General features: G+C 39.0%; 2 protein-coding genes across 5 annotated transcripts in view; one reads left to right on the plus strand and one right to left on the minus strand.

The window, feature by feature from the left end:
* snx20 (sorting nexin 20) overlaps positions 1-25,943 on the minus strand; it is a 677,202-nt gene that overhangs the window by 601,303 nt on the left and 49,956 nt on the right. The window lies entirely within an intron of this gene.
* Positions 1-25,943, plus strand: part of ankrd27 (ankyrin repeat domain 27 (VPS9 domain)) — a 61,453-nt gene that overhangs the window by 5,135 nt on the left and 30,375 nt on the right. For 2 of the 4 annotated variants that reach the window (XM_087312621.1, XM_087312620.1), the window contains exons 3-11: positions 9,518-9,596; positions 9,683-9,880; positions 11,906-11,984; positions 12,071-12,290; positions 14,345-14,423; positions 14,625-14,847; positions 23,063-23,185; positions 24,795-24,905; positions 24,998-25,154. In XM_087312621.1, coding sequence (XP_087168747.1) covers positions 23,084-23,185; positions 24,795-24,905; positions 24,998-25,154 — 370 coding nt within the window. In that variant the 5' untranslated portion in view covers positions 9,518-9,596; positions 9,683-9,880; positions 11,906-11,984; ... (2 more) ...; positions 14,625-14,847; positions 23,063-23,083. Of the gene's footprint in view, positions 1-9,517; positions 9,597-9,682; positions 9,881-11,905; positions 11,985-12,070; positions 12,291-14,344; positions 14,424-14,624; positions 14,848-15,737; positions 15,863-23,062; positions 23,186-24,794; positions 24,906-24,997; positions 25,155-25,943 lie in introns of those variants that run through there. The other 2 variants (XM_087312619.1, XM_087312622.1) reach the window with 1 other exon arrangement.

Here is a 25,943-nt window from a genome sequence, read left to right on the forward strand (position 1 = left end):
AGTCAATATTACAACTCAAACTTATTTTTATTTATTTTTTTAACTCTTGCCCATTTACAATCAAACGTCTTGCTTTCCATTGTAGGATACTTATCACCATTAAGCTAATGAGACATTCAAGAAGCATGTTTTATTGTTGATCGAGTGAGAATGTCATGTATCTTATAGGCAGAAATTCCTGTAAATCCTAGTGTCTAGAATGGTTTTCATTTTATCTGACCTGCTTGTCATTACTGGTGTAACATTGATCTCTGACAATGAATACCAGAAAGTTCTCTTTTGTCATTATTATATCATTTTCCTTTATACATTTGTGATTCTCCCTTCTGCACCCAGTCTCAGTGTTCGTTTCCAGTAGTTTTTTTTTTATTTGCCGTTTGATTCCTCCACTCTTACCTCCCTTTTCTGGCAGATCTTGAGTGCACTCTTCCTTGTCCTAGAGATCTTGCCAAGCTTACTCTTCCGATTAGCTTATCTATGGCCTTAGACAACCCAATTGGATGTAGATGTTTCCCTTTACTTCTTCAAACATCAACATTACTTTACATCCTGATATTTCATTTTGATCTTTTCTATTATTTTTCTCACTTTAAGTATTTTTTCCCCTCCATTTGCCACATTATGTGTGTCCTCATAGCCTTCCTGTTCTTTATACATGCCTTTCCTACGTTTAGTGTTTTTCTTTTTGGAAAGTGCTTCTGTAAATACCTAAATATCATATCATAGACTCATCTGAGTCCTCGTCCATGATTGCACATCAAGCACAGATCAGATCAAGCGACGACCGACTGACTGACTGACTGACTGATTATTTGCTTTGAATTATTATTTAAGGAATTATATAGATTCCCCAAACTCCAACTGTTGTTGTCTCTGAATCCGTGGCGTTCCGTCGACCTTCTTCCTACCCAGTGTCACCATCCAAAGAGCCCCCAAAAACTTAAGATGGTCCCACCCTCTCTCTTTAAAGTTTATGAATGGACGCAGGTATAAAAGACTTTGTGAATGAATTGGGCCAGATATGCTTATGATTATAATCATGTTAAGATTCCAAATGTAATGTTATTTAATAATGGATTAAAGTAAAGCCCATAACAAACATTTCACCCCCCCCACCATGCCCCCCCCCCCCTTCCATGTTTACTTTTTAGATCGCATTGGATGTGGCCTGCCAAACCCCCACCCAACCGAAAAAATAAATAAATAATCCATTCGGTGTTTTCCTCTGGCAAAGAGGATTCCTCCTTTTTCAGGACTTTAACCTGTCCCTGTATCCACTGGAACATGATGGCTGGGTAAGTCTGGCATCATCACACACATTAGGCGCAATGTCATCAGCAATGAAAGTCCATAGCAGTGCTTCTGTTGATGTTTTAGAAGATGGCAGCATATGGTCCACATGTACCTTCACACTACGTTCTCCGACTTGGACCTCTCACATACCAAGTTTAAGTTTGAACAAGATTACTCCTGGAGTCCAGGCGCAATTTGAGTGTCGACTGTTCCACACCTTCACTCTCTGGCCAACCTCAAATGAACTGGTGTGTCATGCGCTTTATTTTTTTGCTGCCCTTGGCGTTTGACAACCACTGCAGATGTGTCTGGCTTAAGCAGCATGAGTCGAATTCCTGGCAGTCTTTTAAAGAGCAATTGAGCAGGGGTACGCTCTGTTACCGTATGAGGCGTGTTACGGTATGTTAAGAGGAACCGGGCCAGGCGCATATTTGGTGCTACTGACTGCGCTCAACCTTTCCCATGCTTCATTCAATATTTGTACCACCCGCTCGGCTTGACCATTTGTGACTGGATGATATGGAGGAGATGGCACATGAAACACTACGTTTATTTTTTTTTTGTAGGAACTCTTCAAACTCCCTGGAAGTGAATGGTGGGATGTTGTTAAACACCAATTCTTTTAGGAAACAATATGAAGCAAGATGTTTATAGTCCCTGCATTTGTCAAGTTGGTGGGGAAGATTTCCACCCATTTTGAGTGAGCATCTACAATCAGTAAGAAGTGCTGTTTGTCAATCTCAGCAATCTATGTGAATGCCATCCCAGAGTGCTGTTGCCCAGGACAAGGGGAAAAAGGAAAGCACTAGGGGGTTGGTTTTGCCCCTTCTCACATGGCAAGCACTTACTCACTAGGCTCTGTATGTCTTGGTCGAGTCCTGGCTACCAGAGATATCCTCTTGCCAGTGCTTTCGTTCTTCATATGCCAAGGTGACTCCTGGAGCTCTGACAACAGTCTCTCCCTGTACTTTGGAGGAATTATTACTCCCGAACCCCAAAGGATACAGCCTTGGTCTGTTGAGAGCTGGTCTTTTCTGACATGGAAGAGTTTCAGGTGTTCGTCTGTGATATGACTGGGCTAACCGGACAAAGTGGGCCAACACTTTCACAAGCCAAGAATTTCTCCTAGTTTCTGTGGCAATGTCCTTTGCACAGACTGGCAATTCATCAAGGTATGAAACCTGAAACACAGTCTCCTCTTTCCTTCCTATAAAGTTTGATTTTCAAAGTAATCTGGATGATACATCTGCATTGGCATGATCAGAAGATGTCATAATCAAAGGCCAACAAATGCCCAGCGTTGCATGCAAAGTGCTGCAAGTATAGGAATGGCAGGTTTGGGAATGGCAAGCAGAGGTTTATAATCCGTCAGAAGATGAAACTTGCGGCCATACAGATACTTGTGAAACTTTCACACTCCAAAGACTATGCTGAGAGCCTCATTTTCAGTCTGCGCATAGTTTTTTTTTTTTTATCGTCTGCTGTGAGTCCTTGATGCAAATGCAATAGGATGCTCCTCCCTTGTAGGTGACATGTCAGATAACTGCTCCCACACCATAGGGAGAAGCGTCGCATGCAAGTTGAAGTGTTTTTGGATCATAATGGGCTAACCGCTTACTGGATAACAGATGCCGTTTACAGTCATCAAAACCTTGGGCACGCTGTGGAGACGATGGATGCTATTTTACGTTGGCCTGTAACAATCTTTGAAGCGGGTGCAACAATGTGGAAAGATTTGGCACAAACTTTCTGTAGTAGTTCAGAAGACCCAAAAAAGATCTTAGTTTAGCGATTATTGGTAGGGGCAGGAGCCTTCACAATCACTTCCACTTTGTCCTCTGTTGGATGCAAACCTTTGTCATCAATCTTGTATCCCAAGTATTCCACAAAATTACAGAGAAATTTACAGTTTGGTTTCTTTACGGTCACTCCATGTTGCCTACGACTTGACAGCACCTTGTCCAGTACAATTAGATGTCCCTCGGAAGATGGAGCTGACACAAATGTCACCCATAACACACACTACATTTTGAAGGCCCTGAAGGATCTGGTCTATTGTGTGTTGAAAAATTGCAGTTGTGGTGGAAATTTCATAAGCAAGGCAATGGTTTGCTTGAATAATTCAGCGAGGGATTGTTGCTATTTGGAGGACTTTATTACCTTCTCTGCGATTCTGCCTTCAGACAGTGATATTGCAAGGTGATGGCGCTGCAGATGTGCAGTCATGGTTATACATGTAAAACAATGCTTGCACACATTGAAAATAACACATTACAATATTTTTGTTCACTTTTTTTTAACTTTTTTTTTTTTTATTGGAATTATGCTTCCTGGCAAAACCGAAATGTCCTCACACCACAGATTTGAAAGACGCCGGCGCTTCCTTGTACTGTTGCCTCAGCAACACGTAGGTGGAGGTTGTACCGTACGGTTCAATATTATATTGCGAACCGTGGCATCCCTAGTACCCAAACCATCCCGTGTGTGTGTGTGTTTATAGTAAGGTACTGCCTGGATTCAGCATCCAACTCCAGCTGTTGATAAGCAGAAGACAAATCAGTCTTACTGAAAACTTTTCCCCTTGCCAAGGTGGCGAAAAGATCATCCGCATTCGGTATCGGATATTCTTTGAGAATGCACTGTGACTATAATCGCCACATAGCCTTAGTGTCTTGTCCTTCTTGGGCACCACCACTATTGCTGCCGTCCAATCATTCTTCCAAACTTGAGAGATAATGTTTTGTTCTAAGCACTCAAGCTCTTTATCTACAGCATCTTTAACGACATACGGAATAGCCCTTGGTTTGTGAAAGATAGGGTGAGATTCTTCCACCTCCAAAGAGTTTTCTGATTTTCAAGGACATCACAGAATGAAGTGACACTCGCCAGCGATATGTACCTCAGGCTAAAATCTCCTAGTTTAAAAATTTTTTTATGCCTAAGTAATGGAGGTTTATCTCCCTCAACCACAACCAATGGAAGTGACCACTGTTGTTCCCCATAGATGACTGGAACCTTTTTCACCCAGCGCAGGGATTTTGTCCCTGGTGTCTTCAAACCAATCGAATGGAGGTTGGACGCAGACAACAGTCCTTTAATTTGTCAATTTAAATATGCTCTGGGATCAAAGACAAAGAAGCACCTGTGTTTAGCTGCATGCTAACCATGTGCCATTTAGCTGAAGTTAAATGTAAATGCCATCTGGTTTGTGTTGAGCAGATTAAAGAGTGAAGAGTCTCTCTTCCATTTACACCTCTGCAACTGTAGAGATGCTCTGCTTGGCTTAAACTCTCCAACGCACCTCTGCACCACTGATTTGCCATTGCACCTCGGCAACTGTAGAGGTGCTCCGCTTGGCTTAAATATTCCGCTGCACCACTGACTTCAATTGTACCTCCGTAACTAGAGGTGCTCCGCTTAGCGTAAATACTCTGCCTCACTACTGCACCACTGACTTCCATTGCACCTCGGCAACTGTAGAGGTGCTCCGCTTAGCTTAAATACTCCGCCGCACCACTGACTTCCATTGCACCTCGGCAACTGTAGAGGTGCTCCGCTTAGCTTACATACTCCGCCGCACCACTGACTTCCATTGCACCTCGGCAACTGTAGAGGTGCTCCTCTTAGCTTAAATACTCCACCTCACAACTGCACCAGTGACTTCCATTGCACCTCAGCAACTGTAGAGGTGCTCCGCTTAGCTTAAATACTCCGCCGCACCACTGACTTCCATTGCACCTCGGCAACTGTAGAGGTGCTCCGCTTAGCTTAAATACTCCGCCGCACCACTGACTTCCATTGCACCTCGGCAACTGTAGAGGTGCTCTGCTTAGCTTAAATTCTCTGCCTCAACACTGCACCACTGACTTCCATTGCACCTCGGCAACTGTAGAGGTGCTCCGCTTAGCTTAAATACTCCGCCGCACCACTGACTTCCATTGCACCTCGGCAACTGTAGAGGTGCTCCGCTTAGCTTAAATACTCCGCCGCACCACTGACTTCCATTGCACCTCGGCAACTGTAGAGGTGCTCCGCTTAGCTTAAACACTCCGCTGCACTAATGACTTGAATTGCACCTCCGTAACTAGAGGTGCTCCGCTTAAACACTCCGCTGCACCAATGACTTGAATTGCACCTCCGTAACTAGAGGTGCTCCGCTCTGCTTCCATACTCCGCTGCACCAATGACTTGAATTGCACCTCCGTAATTAGAGGTGCTCCGCTTAAATACTCCGCTGCACCAATGACTTGAATTGCACCTCCGTAACTAGAGGTGCTCCGCTTGTATACTCCGCTGCACCAATGACTTGAATTGCACCTCCGTAACTAGAGGTGCTCCGCTTGTATACTCCGCTGCACCAATGACTTGAATTGCACCTCCGTAACTAGAGGTGCTCCACTTGTATACTCCGCTGCACCAATGACTTGAATTGCACCTCCGTAACTAGAGGTGCTCCGCTTGTATACTCCGCTGCACTAATGACTTGAATTGCACCTCCGTAACTAGAGGTGCTCCGCTCTGCTTACATACTCCGCTGCACCAATGACTTGAATTGCACCTCCGTAACTAGAGGTGCTCCGCTTGTATACTCCGCTGCACTAATGACTTGAATTGCTCCTCCGTAACTAGAGGTGCTCCACTTGTATACTCCGCTGCACCAATGACTTGAATTGCACCTCCGTAACTAGAGGTGCTCCACTTGTATACTCCGCTGCACCAATGACTTGAATTGCACCTCCGTAACTAGAGGTGCTCCGCTTAAATACTCCGCTGCACCACTGACTTGAATTGCACCTCTGTAACTAGAGGTGCTCCGCTTGTATACTCCGCTGCACCAATGACTTGAATTGCACCTCTGTAACTAGAGGTGCTCCACTTGTATACTCCGCTGCACCAATGACTTGAATTGCACCTCTGTAACTAGAGGTGCTCCGCTTAAATACTCCGCTGCACCACTGACTTGAATTGCACCTCTGTAACTAGAGGTGCTCCGCTCTGCTTACATACTCCGCTGCACCAATGACTTGAATTGCACCTCCGTAACTAGAGGTGCTCCGCTCTGCTTACATACTCCGCTGCACTAATGACTTGAATTGCACCTCCGTAACTAGAGGTGCTCCGCTTAAACACTCCGCTGCACCAATGACTTGAATTGCACCTCCGTAACTAGAGGTGCTCCGCTTGTATACTCCGCTGCACCAATGACTTGAATTGCACCTCTGTAACTAGAGGTGCTCCGCTTGTATACTCCGCTGCACCAATGACTTGAATTGCACCTCCGTAACTAGAGGTGCTCCGCTCTGCTTACATACTCCGCTGCACTAATGACTTGAATTGCACCTCCGTAACTAGAGGTGCTCCGCTTACATACTCCGCTGCACCAATGACTTGAATTGCACCTCCGTAACTAGAGGTGCTCCGCTCTGCTTACATACTCCGCTGCACCAATGCTTAGGGCTCTCCCCCGGGACAGCATGCCAAATAAGCTTTATTATCAATCATCAGCTAAGTGTGAACTCTTGAAATTACATTTCAAGCATTAATAAAAAAAACTCTTGGCTATATTTGCAGTAAATTCATGGCCAAAAATGTTTTAAAATATGCAGTGTTCAACATAATTTATTCATCTTTTTCCCAACACAAATCCATTAAGTTACCATAACTAAAAGTAGATTGAAAATAAAACGAGTTTCTCCAACAAATCTCTACAATTGTTTAAGCTCATTTTAAAAAGTAGTTTGAACAAGTAGCAAAAATATGTAGATTTTGAGACTAGATCTTCTATTAAATTGCTTTTAAATAATAATAATAGTAGTAGTAGTAGTAGTAGTAGTAGTAGTAGTAGAAGTAGTAGTAGTAGTAGTAATAATAATGCTAAACTGACACCCTCGGTGTTCCTCAATCTCGTGTTTTGTCTGTCTGGATGGTAGTGAGAGTTGTCTCCCCACACCATATCTTTGGGAATGACCCGTAGCGTCAGGATGGGGCGGCGCTCCCTCATTCACTCACCCTCGCTCAGCTCAGTCACTCTTCCATGGCGAATCCCTGCCCGAGGTTCTCTCACTCATAAGTGGAGTTCAGTGGTGAATGCTTCAATTGGGGGTGGCGGTGGGCTGGGGTCCAGATCAGCTTTCCACAGTTGTTGAGCTGAGAGTCAGTTTGGCTAGCTTAACGTGGTACCTCACAAACTATAGCCAGAAAATAATCTGCAACCTAACCTAAGATGAGGAATTAGCACCTAATAAGCACTGTTATTATTATTACTTGTAAGCACTTATAACAAAAGTTTGTCTATTTACAGTCATGACCTCATGTTGTGCAAACTGGAATCAGTTTGTGGTGAACTGTGTAAATTGCAGATTTCACACAATTCATGCTGTCCCAACACAAATCTATCAAGTTAAGCAGACTGAACATAAAACAATTATTTTTAAGTTCAGAAAATTAAGTTTCCCTAAAAATCTCCAGCTCATTTTCAATAAGTAGTTAAAACATTTAGCAAAAATATATGAATTGAGTGGATTTAGAGACTAGATCTTCTATTAAATTACATTTAATAATAATAATAATAATAATAATAATAATAATAATACTAAAATGACCCGCTTTGTGCTCCTCCTCGGGCCTCATGTATCAGCGCTGCGTATGCACAAAAACTTTGCGTAGGGTTTCACGCTCACGTTTGGATTTACTAACGATGAAATGAACGTGAGACTGTGCATTGATCCACGGCGACTTCATGTCTGGCGTACGTGTATTTCTTGTGTTTTGTTTAATTCTATTCGCGACTCCTAGAGGCAATTATGTTATATTGCACACTACAAAGTATCTTTGAGCTGTGCAACTGCAGCTGTATGGGACGGGTTCATCCACATGTCTAGCAGGTTTATAAGGTTTTCATACCATGCTGTTGATCAGCCAAACAAAGGGCAATTTGCAGCGATCGCCGGTTTTCCCAATGTAATCGGAGTGATCGACTGCACACACATTGCTATAAAGAAGCTATCTAAAGATTCATATGCAAACGTGAATCAAAGATTTCCATTCAATGAATGTGCAAATATAAGATGATGCAGACACTTATTAATGATTCCTACTGGTCTTCCTCGTGATGAAGAGTAGGCAAAATCTGATATGTAGTGGGGAATAAAGTCTGCTCCACTTTCACTCACCTCATTCCAACGAGGTGTCCATTTGAGACCCCATTTCGTTAACCGCGTCAGCTAAACTCTCCCACTCTATTTTTTGTATTGTTATTAATTCTGGAGGACAAACATGTAAATAACACCGCTTTTCTCCAGTCTACCTTCGATAGGCGCACCTCCAGTTCACGTTCTGTTCAAAGTTTCTCTTTTTGCTTGCTTTTGCCATCGCTTCTTTGTTTGGTTTTGCCATAGTAGAGTCATTAGCATATTCATATGGGGGAGGAGTTTTGCGCTCGTGCATGTTGCGCTCAGTTTCACGTTCATTCGGATGTACAAAGAGAATATTCATGTGATTCTGCATTTTTTTTACTGCGTACGCACATATACAGTTTTGTCCGTATTTAAAGCAATGTTTTAGTCTGATTGCAAAGCAAGTCTTCGTACATGAGGCCCCTGGTGTGTTGCTGTCTGGATGGTGGTGAGAGTTGTTTCCCCACACATATCTATGAGAATGACGCGTGGCGTCAGGTGGGGTGACGCTCGCTCACTCGCCCTCGCTCAGCTCCGTCACTCTGACCATGGCGAATCCCTGCCCGAGGTTCTCTCACTCTTCAGTGGAGTTCAGTGGTGAATGCTTCAATTGGTGGGTGATTGTGGGCTGGGGTCCAGATCAGCTGCTCAAGGGTGTTGTGCTGAGGGCCAGTTTCTCTCACTTACTGTGGCACCTCACAAACTACAGCCAGAAAATAAGCTGCAACCTAACCTAAGAGGAAGCATTGACCCCTAAGAAGAAGAGAACAAGAAAAAAAGCCAGAGTAGTAAACATTTTATTATGTCACTTCAGTGTTTATTATGATTGTAGTGATGCGACCGACCAGCGCTATATTGTGGCTGGATCCTTTAATTAGTGTATTCAGGGTGTGTAAAAGACTGCTTTGACACTGAGCTATGCACATCTGTGTGTCTTTGGGGAGTGACGTCTGGACTATCTCCAGGGTGAAAGGTAGGACCGGTTTGTGTGGTGCTGTGGTTAGCTGGTTGAGGGGTATTACATGTGTTTTCTTTTACTTTATCTACAGTGTGGTTCGGGGAGACATTGAAACTTTAAGTGAAGACTTTTGCACGCCATCAGCGGGGGCAGTAGATTGACACTCACAGGTATGTATGCAGAAGCTTTACAAGTTTTGGAGATGGTGTCTGTTTGTATTGTGGTTTCGGTTTCATTTAACGTTTGTTTATTGCAGTGATGCCGGAGTCGGGAGGGTTGCAGCAGGCTCATTTGCTACCAGTTACTGTCAGCATCAGCGTCGAGGGAAAAGTTTTGCTGCTTCTCTCTCTCTCTCTCCAGTCGTGGTCCATAAGACGCTGCATCAGCCCTGTACTTTTTGGGCTTTGCAGTGCCGCTAACGGGAGACTGAATGCTGCGGGTGTTTGGCGTTCAGGTCAGCGTGGCTGCATTCTCATTCCTTCCAGTGAGGCCGTACACACTAATAAGCACTGTTATTATTATTACTTGTAAGCACTTATAACAAAAGATTGTCTATTTACAGTCATGACCTCATGTATGTGCAAACTGGAATCAGTTTGTGGTGAACTGTGTAAATTACAGATTTCACACAATTCATGCTGTCCCAACACAAATCTATCAAGTTAAGCAGACTGAACATAAAACAATTATTTTTAAGTTCAGAAAATTAAGTTTTCCCTAAAAATCTCCAGCTCATTTTCAATAAGTAGTTTAAACATTTAGCAAAAATATGAATTGAGTGGATTTAGAGACTAGATCTTCTATTAAATTACTTTTAATAATAATAATAATAATAATGATAATAATACTAAAATGACCCGTTTTGTGCTCCTCCTCGGGCCTCATGTATCAGCGCTGCGTACGCACAAAAACTTTGCGTAGGGTTTCACGCTCACGTTTGGATTTACTAACGATGAAATGAACGTGAGACTGTGCATTGATCCACGGCGACTTCATGTCTGGCGTACGTGTATTTCTTGTGTTTTGTTTAATTCTATTCGCGACTCCTAGAGGCAATTATGTTATATTGCACACTACAAAGTATCTTTGAGCTGTGCAACTGCAGCTGTATGGGACGGGTTCATCCACATGTCTAGCAGGTTTATAAGGTTTCCATACCATGCTGTTGATCAGCCAAACATTAATGTGCAATTTGCAGCGATCGCCGGTTTTCCCAATGTAATCGGAGTGATCGACTGCACACACATTGCTATAAAGAAGCTATCTAAAGATTCATATGCATACGTGAATCAAAGATTTCCATTCAATGAATGTGCAAATATAAGATGATGCAGACACTTATTAATGATTCCTACTGGTCTTCCTCGTGATGAAGAGTAGGCAAAATCTGATATGTAGTGGGGAATAAAGTCTGCTCCACTTTCACTCACCTCATTCCAACGAGGTGTCCAATGAGACCCCACTGCGTTAACCGCGTCAGCTAAACTCCCCCACTCTATTTTTTGTATTGTTATTAATTCCGGAGGACAAACATGTAAATAATATCACTTTTCTCCAGTCTACCTCCGATAGGCGCACCTCCAGTTCACGTTCTGTTCAAAGTTTCTCTTTTTGCTTGCTTTTGCCATCGCTTCTTCGTTTGGTTTTGCCAAAGTAGAGTCATTAGCATATTCATATGGGGGAGGAGTTTTGCGCTCGTGCATGTTGCGCTCAGTTTCACGTTCATTCGGATGTACAAAGAGAAAATTCATGTGATTCGGCATTTTTTACTACGTACGCACATTTACAGATTTATCCGTATTTACAGCAATGTTTTAGTCTGATTGCAACGCAAGTCTTCGTACATGAGGCCCCTGGTGTGTTGCTGTCTGGATGGTGGTGAGAGTTGTTTCCCCACACATATCTATGAGAATGACGCGTGGCGTCAGGTGGGGTGACGCTCGCTCACTCGCCCTCGCTCAGCTCCGTCACTCTGACCATGGCGAATCCCTGCCCGAGGTTCTCTCACTCTTCAGTGGAGTTCAGTGGTGAATGCTTCAATTGGTGGGTGATTGTGGGCTGGGGTCCAGATCAGCTGCTCAAGGGTGTTGTGCTGAGGGCCAGTTTCTCTCACTTACTGTGGCACCTCACAAACTACAGCCAGAAAATAAGCTGCAACCTAACCTAAGAGGAAGCATTGACCCCTAAGAAGAAGAGAACAAGAAAAAAAGCCAGAGTAGTAAACCTTTTATTATGTCACTTCAGTGTTTATTATGATTGTAGTGATGCGACCGACCAGCGCTATATTGTGGCTGGATCCTTTAATTAGTGTATTCAGGGTGTGTAAAAGACTGCTTTGACACTGAGCTATGCACATCTGTGTGTCTTTGGGGAGTGACGTCTGGACTATCTCCAGGGTGAAAGGTAGGACCGGTTTGTGTGGTGCTGTGGTTAGCTGGTTGAGGGGTATTACATGTGTTTTCTTTTACTTTATCTACAGTGTGGTTCGGGGAGACATTGAACCTTTAAGTGAGGACTTTTGCACGCCATCAGCGGGGGCAGTAGATTGACACTCACAGGTATGTATGCAGAAGCTTTACAAGTTTTGGAGATGGTGTCTGTTTGTATTGTGGTTTCGGTTTCATTTAACGTTTGTTTATTGCAGTGATGCCGGAGTCGGGAGGGTTGCAGCAGGCTCATTTGCTACCAGTTACTGTCAGCATCAGCGTCGAGGGAAAAGTTTTGCTGCTTCTCTGTCTCTCTCTCTCTCTCTCTCTCTCTCTCTCTCCAGTCGTGGTCCATAAGACGCTGCATCAGCCCTGTACTATTTGGGCTTTGCAGTGCCGCTAACGGGAGACTGAATGCTGCGGGTGTTTGGCGTTCAGGTCAGCGTGGCTGCATTCTCATTCCTTCCAGTGAGGCCGTACACACTAATAAGCACTGTTATTATTATTACTTGTAAGCACTTATAACAAAAGATTGTCTATTTACAGTCATGACCTCATGTATGTGCAAACTGGAATCAGTTTGTGGTGAACTGTGTAAATTACAGATTTCACACAATTCATGCTGTCCCAACACAAATCTATCAAGTTAAGCAGACTGAACATAAAACAATTATTTTTAAGTTCAGAAAATTAAGTTTTCCCTAAAAATCTCCAGCTCATTTTCAATAAGTAGTTTAAACATTTAGCAAAAATATGAATTGAGTGGATTTAGAGACTAGATCTTCTATTAAATTACTTTTAATAATAATAATAATAATAATAATAATAATAATGATAATAATAATAATAATAATAATACTAAAATGACCCGCTTTGTGCTCCTCCTCGGGCCTCATGTATCAGCGCTGCGTATGCACAAAAACTTTGCGTAGGGTTTCATGCTCACGTTTGGATTTACTAACGATGAAATAAACGTGAGACTGTGCATTGATCCACGGCGACTTCATGTCTGGCGTACGTGTATTTCTTGTGTTTTGTTTAATTCCATTCGCGACTCCTAGAGGCAATTATGTTATATTGCACACTACAAAGTATCTTTGAGCTGTGCAACTGCAGCTGTATGGGACGGGTTCATCCACATGTCTAGCAGGTTTATAAGGTTTCCATACCATGCTGTTGATCAGCCAAACATTAAAGCGCAATTTGCAGCGATCGCCGGTTTTCCCAATGTAATCGGAGTGATCGACTGCACACACATTGCTATAAAGAAGCCATCTAAAGATTCATATGCAAACGTGAATCAAAGATTTCCATTCAATGAATGTGCAAATATAAGATGATGCAGACACTTATTAATGATTCCTACTGGTCTTCCTCGTGATGAAGAGTAGGCAAAATCTGATATGTAGTGGGGAATAAAGTCTGCTCCACTTTCACTCACCTCATTCCAACGAGGTGTCCAATGAGACCCCACTGCGTTAACCGCGTCAGCTAAACTCCCCCACTCTATTTTTTGTATTGTTATTAATTCTGGAGGACAAACATGTAAATAACACCGCTTTTCTCCAGTCTACCTTCGATAGGCGCACCTCCAGTTCACGTTCTGTTCAAAGTTTCTCTTTTTGCTTGCTTTTGCCATCGCTTCTTCGTTTGGTTTTGCCAAAGTAGAGTCATTAGCATATTCATATGGGGGAGGAGTTTTGCGCTCGTGCATGTTGCGCTCAGTTTCACGTTCATTCGGATGTACAAAGAGAATATTCATGTGATTCTGCATTTTTTTTACTGCGTACGCACATATACAGTTTTGTCCGTATTTACAGCAATGTTTTAGTCTGATTTCAACGCAAGTCTTCGTACATGAGGCCCCTGGTGTGTTGCTGTCTGGATGGTGGTGAGAGTTGTTTGCCCACACATATCTATGAGAATGACGCGTGGCGTCAGGTGGGGTGACGCTCGCTCACTCGCCCTCGCTCAGCTCCGTCACTCTGACCATGGCGAATCCCTGCCCGAGGTTCTCTCACTCTTCAGTGGAGTTCAGTGGTGAATGCTTCAATTGGTGGGTGATTGTGGGCTGGGGTCCAGATCAGCTGCTCAAGGGTGTTGTGCTGAGGGCCAGTTTCTCTCACTTACTGTGGCACCTCACAAACTACAGCCAGAAAATAAGCTGCAACCTAACCTAAGAGGAAGCATTGACCCCTAAGAAGAAGAGATCAAGAAAAAAAGCCAGAGTAGTAAACATTTTATTATGTCACTTCAGTGTTTATTATGATTGTAGTGATGCGACCGACCAGCGCTATATTGTGGCTGGATCCTTTAATTAGTGTATTCAGGGTGTGTAAAAGACTGCTTTGACACTGAGCTATGCACATCTGTGAGTCTTTGGGGAGTGACGTCTCTACTATCTCCAGGGTGAAAGGTAGGACCGGTTTGTGTGGTGCTGTGGTTAGCTGGTTGAGGGGTATTACATGTGTTTTCTTTTACTTTATCTACAGTGTGGTTCGGGGAGACATTGAAACTTTAAGTGAGGACTTTTGCACACCATCAGCGGGGGCAGTAGATTGACACTCACAGGTATGTATGCAGAAGCTTTACAAGTTTTGCAGATGGTGTCTGTTTGTATTGTGGTTTCGGTTTCATTTAACGTTTGTTTATTGCAGTGATGCCGGAGTCTGCTGGTTATAACAACAGTTAATTAGGGGGATTTCTTTTCAAATAAAAGATATTAAAATGTTACTTTCTAAATGTTATTTTTGTTTGTTTATATCTTCTTAGGACTCAAGGGAAATGGTCCTTCAAACACTACAATCCGACATCATCTTTATTATTATTGCGCAACATGATGGTCTCACAGCTAGAAGGTCGCTGGTTCGAGTCCCGGCTGGCTCAGTTGGCGTTTCTGTGTGGAGTTTGCATGTTCTCCCCGTGTTGCCGTGGCTTTCCTCCGGGTGCTCCGATTTCCTTCACAGTCCAAACACATGCACCGTAGGGGAATTGGGTAAGCTAAATTGTCCATAGTGTATGTGTGTGAATGAGTGTGTATGGATGAGTCCTAGTACTGGGTTGCAGCTGGAAGGGCATCCGCATATGCTGCGACGTGCAAAACTTATCCTGTAATAGTTGGCAGTTCATTACGCTGTGGCAACCCCCGATAAATAAAAGCTGAGGAAAAATTAATGAACAAATATGATTATTTTTATTACTATAATAATAATAATAATTTTTTTATTGTTATTTATTGTTACTATTATTATTGAGGATGACTATAATTCAAAACCAAAATTATATTCATTTATAGGTAAAAAGTCATATAAATAACTAAAAAAATTCATTTAATTACAGATCAACAAGACATGAATGAAAATGATATTTAGGACAGACATGCCAATGTTACTTACTCTAAAATACAAATAAAATTAATAAAAAATAAAGTCAGAAGAAGAATGAGTGTGTGTGTGTGTGTGTGTGTGTATATATATGTATGTGTGTATGTATGTATGCATGCATGCATGCATGTATGTATATAATATAATATTATTATTATTATTATTATTATTATTATTATTATTATTATTATTATTATTATTATTATTATTTTCATCCTATTTTGTTTGCAAGGTTTTGGAGTTTTACACCAGGGAGCGCTGTTTGTCCGGGTGTTTCATTTTGCCGTGAATTAAAAATGAACATTCCGCATTACTTAATGTCATTGTTTTATTATTATTATTCTTATTAAAAGGCAAATCAAATGACTTAAAGTATGTGTAAAAATTAAACAAAGATTTAGTTAACCCTGAGGGAAACGCTTCCAGATGTCACGTGATGTAAACCTAACAGACGCCTATTGATTGGCCAAGGCGATATCGAGTTCCGCTCTGATTGGTCCGTGTCAGTTTGGAGTGATCATCTGTTCGTGATTGTGACGGCAGTTGTCTGAAATGTTTTACATTCGCTGCCAAACTCCAATAAATGTTCAGTTTGCCACTTTATCCACCTGTACATAATCATATGAGGTAAGATGAACAATATTTCATATTTCAAGCAAGTGTTAAAGTCAAATATGAGTGTATTCCCTCTCGTTTTAGAACTGTTAGCAATTGCGACTCTGAGCCACTGATATGAAACCACAGAATAAATTGTTTTATTTTGTCATTTATTCGCTGTATTAACGAAATGTGTATTTATACACGGCTAATCAGTTATAAACCGCAGTCTAGCGTTTAACCCGTGCAGTTTTCGTTGTTTATTATGTTTTGTGTTTGGCTAACTAGTTAGCTTCGGTTGCTATTTCTTCCATCTGTCGTTAAATGCTGATCTTTTGGATTGTTTTTACGCTTATAATTAAATTACATGGCATGTGTGATCTGAACATAGACCAGATAGTTATTTCTGAGTCTATCATATGCATATCATGTGAGAACATGTGCTTGAATATATGACGATACCTTTATTTTCCATATTTATTATAGCGTTAACGTTTTAGCATGAGATGCTGTTTAGCAACAACGACTTTGTTTGTGGTGAGTAGTTTTGTAAAATATGCACAATGCTCTGCTTGTATTTGTCATATAGATTTTTGTGCTGAGGCACGTGATCATGTTATAAAGGGAAAACGTATGTCTTATCAAGTATTCGTTGCTGCTTCATTACTAAGCAACTTTTATTTAATTGCACGTTCAAAATATAAACAAGTAACGTTAAGATCCAACTAGTTCTTCACGAAATTTTGGCTGCAATATACTCTCATTGGCCACTTTATTAGGTACGCCTGACTGGTACCCGTTTGGAGCCTCTTTTGCCCTCAGAACTGCCTTAATCCTTCATAGATTCAACAAGGCACTGGAAATATTCCTCAGATTTTGCTTCATATTGACATGATAGCATCACACAGTTGCTGCAGATTTGTCGGCTGCACATCCATGATGCTGATCTCCCGTTCCACCACATCCCAAAGCTGCTCTATTGGATTGAGCTCTGGTGACTGTAGAGGCCATTTGAGCACAGTGAACTCATTGTCATTTTTAAGAAACCAGTCTGAGATGATTGAAGCTTTATGACATGGTGCGTTATCCTGCTGGAAGTAGCCATCAGAAGATGGAGAGACTGTGCTCATAAATGGATGGACATGATCAGCAGCAATACTCAGGTTGGCTGTGGCGTTGACACCATGCTCAATTGGTACTAATGAACCCAAATTGTGCCAAGAAAATCTCCCCCACACCATTACACCACCACCACCACCAGCAGCCTGAACCGCTGATACAAGGCAGGATGATCCATGCTTTCATGTTGTTAAGGCCAAACTCTGAGCCGAGCATCCGAATGTGTCAGCAGAAATGGAGACTCATCAGAGCAGCAACGTTTCTCCAATCTTCTATTGTCCAGTTTTGGCGAGCCTGTCTGGCACCAGTTAAAACAAACAATTTTATTTATTTATTTATATAAGTCTAACAGTAATCAGGTGCAGTAGTTGAATAATAAATAAGAATAAGAATGATGATAAGCTTTTAAACTGCTCACACAGTCACAGACCTCATATGCAAATGGTACATTATTATATAGACTGAACATTGCAAATCCTGCGACGTAAGACAGACAAGTGCACATGCACATATTTTATAGCATACTTTTTGTTGATATGGTTGTCATCAGCTTAAAATTAAACGCATATTGATAGAGAACTGGAAAGATCCAAAACATAGAGCCCTAGGGGTCTCTGCAAGACATTTGAGGAGAGTTTTTTTTTTTTTTTTTTCCCCAATTTAGCCTGAGATTAGCATGTAGTACTTAACTTTCAAGTAGAGTTTACTTAGTAGTTCCTTATTTAGCATTTGCTTAGTATTTATTTAGTATTTTACGTTAAGTGGCCTCTTATAATCTTCGTATTCCCAATAAACAAAGCAAATAATCAGATATATAGAAACATTTCTGTCAGACTGAAGTCTGTTTATAAAAATCCACAAGTGAATCAATGCTACTCCTTCCTGCATTTTAGCAATCTGCATGCTATGATACAGGCTTTTTTCCACATATTAAAAAAAATGCAGCTAACATTAAAGACAACAGCTTTAAAAGAAGCCAGATGCTTTAATAAATAGTCAAAGTTTAAAACCAAACCTCTTTGAGCCATTCTATGTAGCATAAGCTTTGTTTTTTGTGCACAAGTTGTAAATGAATTGCTTGAATTTATTTGTGGCCTGGCATTTGGACATCAAGCGAAAACCTAATTGTGAATGGATTTAATATGGAAAGGCGTGTCCTGTTGCCATTGGATGTCTCCGGTCTGTTGAATGTCAACCGTAAAAGTGAAATCGCTGTAAGGCTCAGATTAGCACGGTTCCCCCTCAGCCCAGTTTGTTGTGGCCCGGAGGAACAGATCACATGGCAGATTTCACATTCTTCAGGCTTTCGGCAGACAGTCCTCCCATGATGCCCAGATTGAGGGCTGGAATATGATCAGGCGTTTGGCCTTGACCCCTCAGAGCCGCCATGTGATGCTTTAATCTTTGCCTGGACGCCCTGAGCCTCTTCATCCTCATGGCGTTCCTCTTCCTCATTCGTCATTTGATGGATTTAAAGATGAAATTGTACATGGTGTCGAAAACTCTTCTTAACCTTCATAAATATGTGAGTAAAACTTCAGCTGAATCTGTACCTGCTAGTTCATGATCAATCCTCTTAGCTGGGTCTGCTGTAGTGATGTGTAGTTCAGTGTTTTAAGGTTAAACATTGGGTGGATTACTCTCGTACTGGTAATGATTTTTAATCCTAAACAAGTGTTGACTGGTTGGAAATGTGTGAAAATTATGGTGCAATGCAAAAAAAAATAATTATTATAATACTTTATTTATATTTGTTTCTTGTAAAATTGTGATGAACCATTGGTTTCATTTTGATTAATATAAGTGACTAATCTATACATACGAGATGTCAAAGACTTATTTATTATTTTATAATTATTAATTTTTTATATATTTAATATACATTATTTATAATATATGATTATTATATATATATATATATATATATATATATATATATATATATATTTATTTAATTATTATTATTATTATTATTATTATTATTATTATTTTTTTTTTTTTTTTTTTTGTAAATATTAATTGACTGAGGCTTATATTAGTAAAATATTTGCCGATATATTTTATATTTTTTGCCAAGGTTTTTAATCAATTTTATTTAAAAAAATGTAACTTTTTAGTTTTTCCTCTAATTATTTCTTTAATTCTTTCTTCATCTCTCTCTCTCTCTCTCTCTCTTTCTTTTTACTTTTATTTTTTTTATCTTTTTAATAATTTTTTCTTGCTTGCTTTCTTCTGGGCCCTATCATACATCTGGCGCAATAAGGCTCAAGACATGTTTGGCACAATTTGTTGCTATTTTCAGATCAGCGCAACACAAATTTTCTCATTTTGTGCCATGTTGTTTAAATAGACAATCCATTTGCACCACTCTGAGGACTCATGGGAATGCTGGAAAGGAGGTGTGTTAAGGTGCATTGTTAGAGCATTGCTATTTTGAAGAACTGCAATCGAGCCATTGACAGTCTAAAAGCTGCTTTAAAGTCCATTGCAGAGCATGTTAGTTATGCGCCTATGCACGTCCAAAAATGCTTACACATTGCTGAATACACACAGGATGTACAGCAGCAACACACAAATATCTTTACAGATGAAAACTATTAAAGGATTAATGTTACAATTTATTATTTTCTACATCAATATACACCACTGCCCCCATTCCTTCACCTCAGGGGGCTTTTTCAGTTTATTCATAACAATCTGCAACTGTATAAAGTTGTTGTTGTTAGCAGTATTATTTATTATATGCAGATTTATATTAGTTTTAATAAACTCAAGTGTAGGTTTGTCCACGTGAGGTTTTAAGATGTCTGCATCACCATATGGGGCATAAGAATAGGACGTGTGTTTGGATCAGTTTGTTGACCACGCTTTGTTATTATTGTTAATTTTTCCTTTTACTGGAGATTAGAACTGAATTTAGAAATAGTTTTTAAGTAAATCTTTGTGCTTACCAGCAAAATTAAATATCTAGGCTATAAATGTCTTCAGTGGAGTGAGTTTCCACCGTTTCCCTGCTCCACTAAAGTTAAGGAGTAAAGTAAAGAGCCTGAATGGAGGAGGCTTGTTCTTTATTCTCGCGCTGCAGATGCTCTGTTTAACTGTTTTTTCGCTGGTGAAGCGTTCAGTTTTTACACTTACAAAGTCCGCCATGTAAGTAGCCAATGCACCATGGTGTAACGCAGCTGACTCTTAAAGGGAATGAGAGACGAGACTCTGATTGGTTTAATGTACATTATGCTCAAAACCCACCCAGAACTCATTAAGAGAATAAGCACAGCCCTGTTAGACCATGCGCCGAGTGTATCTGTCCCTAAAATAGCAAAATTGCATTAAGACACAGCATTAATGCTTGTGTGCCATGAGCTTTATTGTGCCTAGATCATTAAAATAGAGCTTTTTTTCTTGCTTTCTCTATTTTTCTTCTTTTTTTCTTACTGCGCAAATAACTGAATTTTTTACCTTTTTGATTTTGCTGTGAATATAGCTGTAATTCATACAGAGCATTACACAAACAAACAAATAAGTCCAATTTGGATGCAGTATATCCCCTTGTTAGTTTCTAAGATTCATCAAATTAGGCCTGTGCAGTCTTTGTCATATTTTTAGGAAGTGAGCAGAATGAAACTGTCTTTATTTCCCACTCCGAGCAGAATGGGGAATTCCTGCAGCGAGACACTCGACCGCCTCCGTTTAGAAATATATCAGCGAGCGGAAATTTCAAGATGAAATCAAGAAGACTTTTCAAGCTAATGTCGTGTTTATGGTCAGACAGAGGAAAGTTTGTTGTTGGCTGCCTCCGTTTCTGTGGTTACGATGGTGTTTACTGTCCATCGCAGTGTGTTGAAGGGAATCTCATTTTCAGGATGATTCAGCTGATTTGACACAGAAGGGAAGAAGATGTTTTTTTTTAATCTGTTTGCTTGTTTGTCGAACAATTTGAATTTATTGAAGCATTGATTTGAAATTACATGTGATTAATAGCTGATTGTGTGACACAGCGGCTCAGTGATTAGCACTGTCTGTCACCTCACAGCAACAAGGTCACTGGTTTGAGTCCCGGCTGGGTCAGTTGGCATTTCTGTGTGGAGTTTGCATGTTCTCCTAATGTTGGCATGGGTTTCCTCCGGGTGATCCAGTTTGCTCACAGTCCAAACACATGCGCTATAGGGGAATTGATCAACTAAATGGGCCGTAGTGTACTGGGTTGCGGCTGGAAGGACATACGCTGTGTAAAACATATGCTGGAGATGTTGGCGGTTCATTCTGCTGGGGTGACTCCTGATGAATAAAGGGACTAAGTGGAAGGAAAAAGACTAAATGAATAATAGCTGTTTGTGTAAGTTCTTACCCCGACCCATGTCTTTTATTTGTGACCACTCAGGAAAATGAGCTCTTTATTTGGCAAAATAACAAATAATGACGGTCCAAAACAGCCCAAATTTATGTCAGAGGAAAATAGGGAATAAAAATGTACAAATCCAGAGAAACTAAATGTATATATAAAATTTTACAGTTTTGTTTTTTGTAATATCTTTGTTTTTATTTTTTTGCATGAATTTAAATGTATATAAATTCTAAATATTTAAAATAAATAGGTAATATTACCTATATTTACTATTTACCTATATTTAAAAAAAAAAAAAAAATATATATATATATATATATATATATATATATATATATATATATATATATATATATATATATATATATATATATATATATATATATATATATATATCTCTCTCAGGGATGCTCTGATCAGAGTACTGATTCAGTGTCATAGTGATCGTCCAATACCAAGTACTGATTATGATACTTTATAATGCATAAGGCGCATTGGCTTTATAATGCATTTTTTCCCTCTACGTATGATACTTAAGTGGACATCTCTTCTTACATAAGAAAATACATGAAGAATGCTGCATATAATCCCTCAAGCATGTCTCTTTAACCATTTAGGTGTGAACATGTCATTGTCAAGCAGCTTTACAGAACAAAATAGATAGCACAGTAAAGAATAGTAGGAAAATTTGCTAACATTGCAATTTGGAAACCTTGCAAATGATGAAAGAAGAATTCAACAAGTCTCCATCAAGAAAAGGTTTGGAGCGCACATTTGATGCATAAGAAATTAAGATGCACAACTATAAATCCTTTATATAAATACTATATTATTTGCTTACTAAAATTAAATAAAATACTGCTTATTGCAATATGTAAATTACAAAGTTATTCATGTTAATAAATAATTTTTTTATTTTTTATTCATCTAATATTTCCAGCCAGGTTTTTATTAATTTCAAATATTGTTAAAACACAGAACTCTCAGTTGTTCTACGTAAAAAGGCCTAAATGTATGCAGTAGCTGCTGTATGTATAACCCAGGTGCACACGTGCACCCTCTTCTGTTTGTAAATGCATAAAAAAAAACCTGCGATCGGTTCATGAGATCGGCCAGATCAGCGAATATACCAATCGAATTATTAAATGGGATCATTGTCCGATCTCCGAGCATCCATATGAATACAGTTTCATCAGATGACTTAAATGGAAAGAATTCACGCTTTTAGATTGATTGGGATTATTTTGAAAGGCAGAGCATCTGATTTGATGAGATGAGGTGATGTCTAATCTATTCAGGTAAAAGTGGCAAACTTTAAATATTTATATTTTCTCAATGCTAATTGTGTCACTGTTTTGGAGCACACTAGATTATAGACATCCTTAAGACTAAGACATACTTATACTGAGATCTGAAAAACCTTGATTTAATTACACCAGACCTTCGAAAACTACATCAAAATCATCACACAATTAATCTAGCAAAGGCATAGAGAAAATTAATCCTTCTGACATCATTTAAATCTGTCCTATCACAATATCAGGACACTATAAAATACAACCTGCTTTTTAATGTTTAATTAACCACTTCATAATGAAATAAAAGCAGCTTTGCAGAGTTCAAAATACAATCAGGGGGAAAAAAAACAGACGTAATCTGTGCGAGATGGATTTCTAATGCTAATCCAGTTTAGCTCAACTCCCCCACCTCTTGACATTTCTAAAATTCCTTTACATTCTCCTGCTTTGTGTCTTTCTTTCTGCAAGGAGCTGGAGTTTGGGACACATATGGCTGTGTATGATGAGAATATCCTGAAAAACCCTTTTTACCAGGCTCTGGAGAAACACAGACCGGACCTGTGCAGCCGGGTGGCAGAGCTCCATGGCATTGTGAGTTGCTTTATATCAATGATACTTCTTCAGCACTAAACCGAGCAGAAGTGTATAATGTTTGCATGTTGATCTCTGAAAGGGATGATGAAGGGATTGAATTGTGGAGCGGAATTAGTCATGTATTCATTCATGTGACTCTGGTCAGTTGGCATGCGGTCAGGAGGAGATTCTGTGTGCATCAAGTGATTCTTTTATGTGGGAGATGTGAGAAGTTCAGTTTAGCCAAGCGACTGAGTTTTGTTGTCCTGGGGAAACCAGAGCAAGCAGATCTTATTAAAAATGGAGGTTTTACTTTGTTGGGTCAAAAATGAGGAAATGGGTATTTGAAAGTCTTCATTTTAGTCTGACATTTACAGGGTTGTTTTGTCTGCTGTTTACTTTTGTGTTGTTAAAACATGACAACATGACACAACATGAAGGTGTTGTTGTTGTTGTTGTTGTTAGTAATAATACTAGTAAAAGTATTAAGATTAATAATAATAATTATGTTTATATGAAATAAAATGATAATAATAAAAATTTGTTGTTGTTATAAATACTAATATTATTACTATTATGATTAATAATAATGATTATAATATTATATTTATGTATAATAACAAAAATAATAATAATGATTATTATTATTATTAATATTATATTAAGTTGTTGTTGTTGTTGTTGTTGTTGTTATAAATACTAATAATACTAGCATTATGATTAATAATAATGATAATAATGTTTATATACACATATAATAATAATAATAATAATAATAATAATAATAATAATAATAATTATAATAATAATAATAATAATAAAATAGTTTGTTGTTGTTGTTGTTGTTGTTGTTGCTGTTGTTAATATTAGTATTATAGTATTTGTATAATAATAATAATATTTTTTATAATAATCATTTGTTGTTGTGGTTATTTTGTTTATTATTAATTATACCACTAACATTATTATTATTATTATTATTATTATTATTATTATTATGATGTTTATGTAGTAATAATAATAATAATAATAATAATTTGTTTTTTGTTGTTAATACTAGTATTATGGTAATAAAAATATGATAATAATATTATTATTTTTATAATAATTTGTTGTCGTTTTTATTTTTATTTTATTTATACTACTAACATTATTATTATTATTATTATTATTATTATTATTAATGTTGTTGATAATACTCATAATATTATTATTATTATTAATATGTTTATATAATAATAATAATAATTTGTTGTTATTACTAGTATTATGGTATTTGTATAATAATAATAATAATAATAATAATAATATTTTTATAATAATAATTTGTTGTCGTTTTTATTTTTATTTTATTTATACTACTAACATTATTATTATTATTATTATTATTATCATTAATGTTGTTGTTAATACTCATAATACTATTATTATTATTATCATTATTATTTATTTTTTGTTTATGTAATAATAATAATAATTTGTTGTTGTTTTTATTATTATTATTTTCACTCTGAAGTGTCCTTCGGAGGTTGATATATGCTATTTGGAACGCACAGCATGCATCATCTTTATTGTATATCCTAGCGACTCAGATACTGAAGTTAATCTTTGTGTCATGTTCCTTTAGATCCTGGTACCGTGTTGTGGAAGTTTACCAACGGGCTCTTTTACTGCAGCTCAGTTTGACGGATACGTTCTTCAACCTTCCGAGCAGGGTTACCAGACTGTAGATGGAAAGGTGTGTAAAAAAAAAAAAATCTTATCATTCAGAGATTAATTTCAGGATGCTGACTTTAACTAAGCGACGGTTTTATGTGATGAATTCTCTAGGAAGTGTCTATAAACAATAACCGGGTCCACCTGAGTGCAGGTTTGCCCAATCCTATCTCTGTCCCCATCCTGTTTGAGGAGACCTTCTACAATGAGAAAGAGCAGGCCTACAGTATACTGTGCATCGCACGGCCCTTCGAATCTGACCACATTCCTGGTAATTTGTTTGTAACACATCTGTTTAAAGTTCTATAAACCTATTTCCATGTGCATATTTTTTTCAAGTCATTTATGCATAGTTTTTGATCATATTGGGATTATTTATTGATATTACTACATTTGCCTGGTTAATTTTTGCCATACATTTCATCCTATAGTACAATTCAACATAATTCCTAATTAAGAATAACTAAATTAAGCGTTTTATAGGCAAATAATTGGTCAGGCAGCACACATTTTTACTAATTAGTCAGTTTCAGCCGAAGGCAATGTCCAAACCTAATGAAACATTAGACATGAACAACAGGACATTCTGGGGACATGCACCAAATGTTGTAAAATTCTGCCACTAGGTGGCGCTACAGCTAAAAAACGACTTAAACTGTAACAGTAAGTTGTGTGAAGTTGTTATTTAGTATGCAAAATCTTTGTGAGATGTTCTAAGAATTAAATTCAAATGAAAGTAGCCCCTTTCACACATACAGACCTTTCCGGAAAATTGCCGGCAATTTTCCGGAAAGGTTGTATGTGTGAACAGGTCCTTTTTGAAAATACCGGTAAATTCGTTCTGGCTATTTTCCGGAAAGAGAAGTTGTAACATTACCGGCAATTTGCCGCAATGCTGCGCTGTGTTAATGCAGAAGGAAGATTCCCGTAATAAGCGCGTGCACGTCTAGAACGTGCTGACGTGAGACGTCTGCTTTAGCCAATCACAACAGTCAGACGCATTTACGTCCGCGCGGTTTGTGAGGATAAAAGCCTTTGAATATTTTTCCAGACACATTTA

Source organism: Danio rerio, chromosome 25, assembly GCF_052040795.2.
Source record: "Danio rerio strain M-AB ecotype USA chromosome 25, GRCz13ab, whole genome shotgun sequence".
NCBI lineage: Eukaryota > Metazoa > Chordata > Actinopteri > Cypriniformes > Danionidae > Danio > Danio rerio.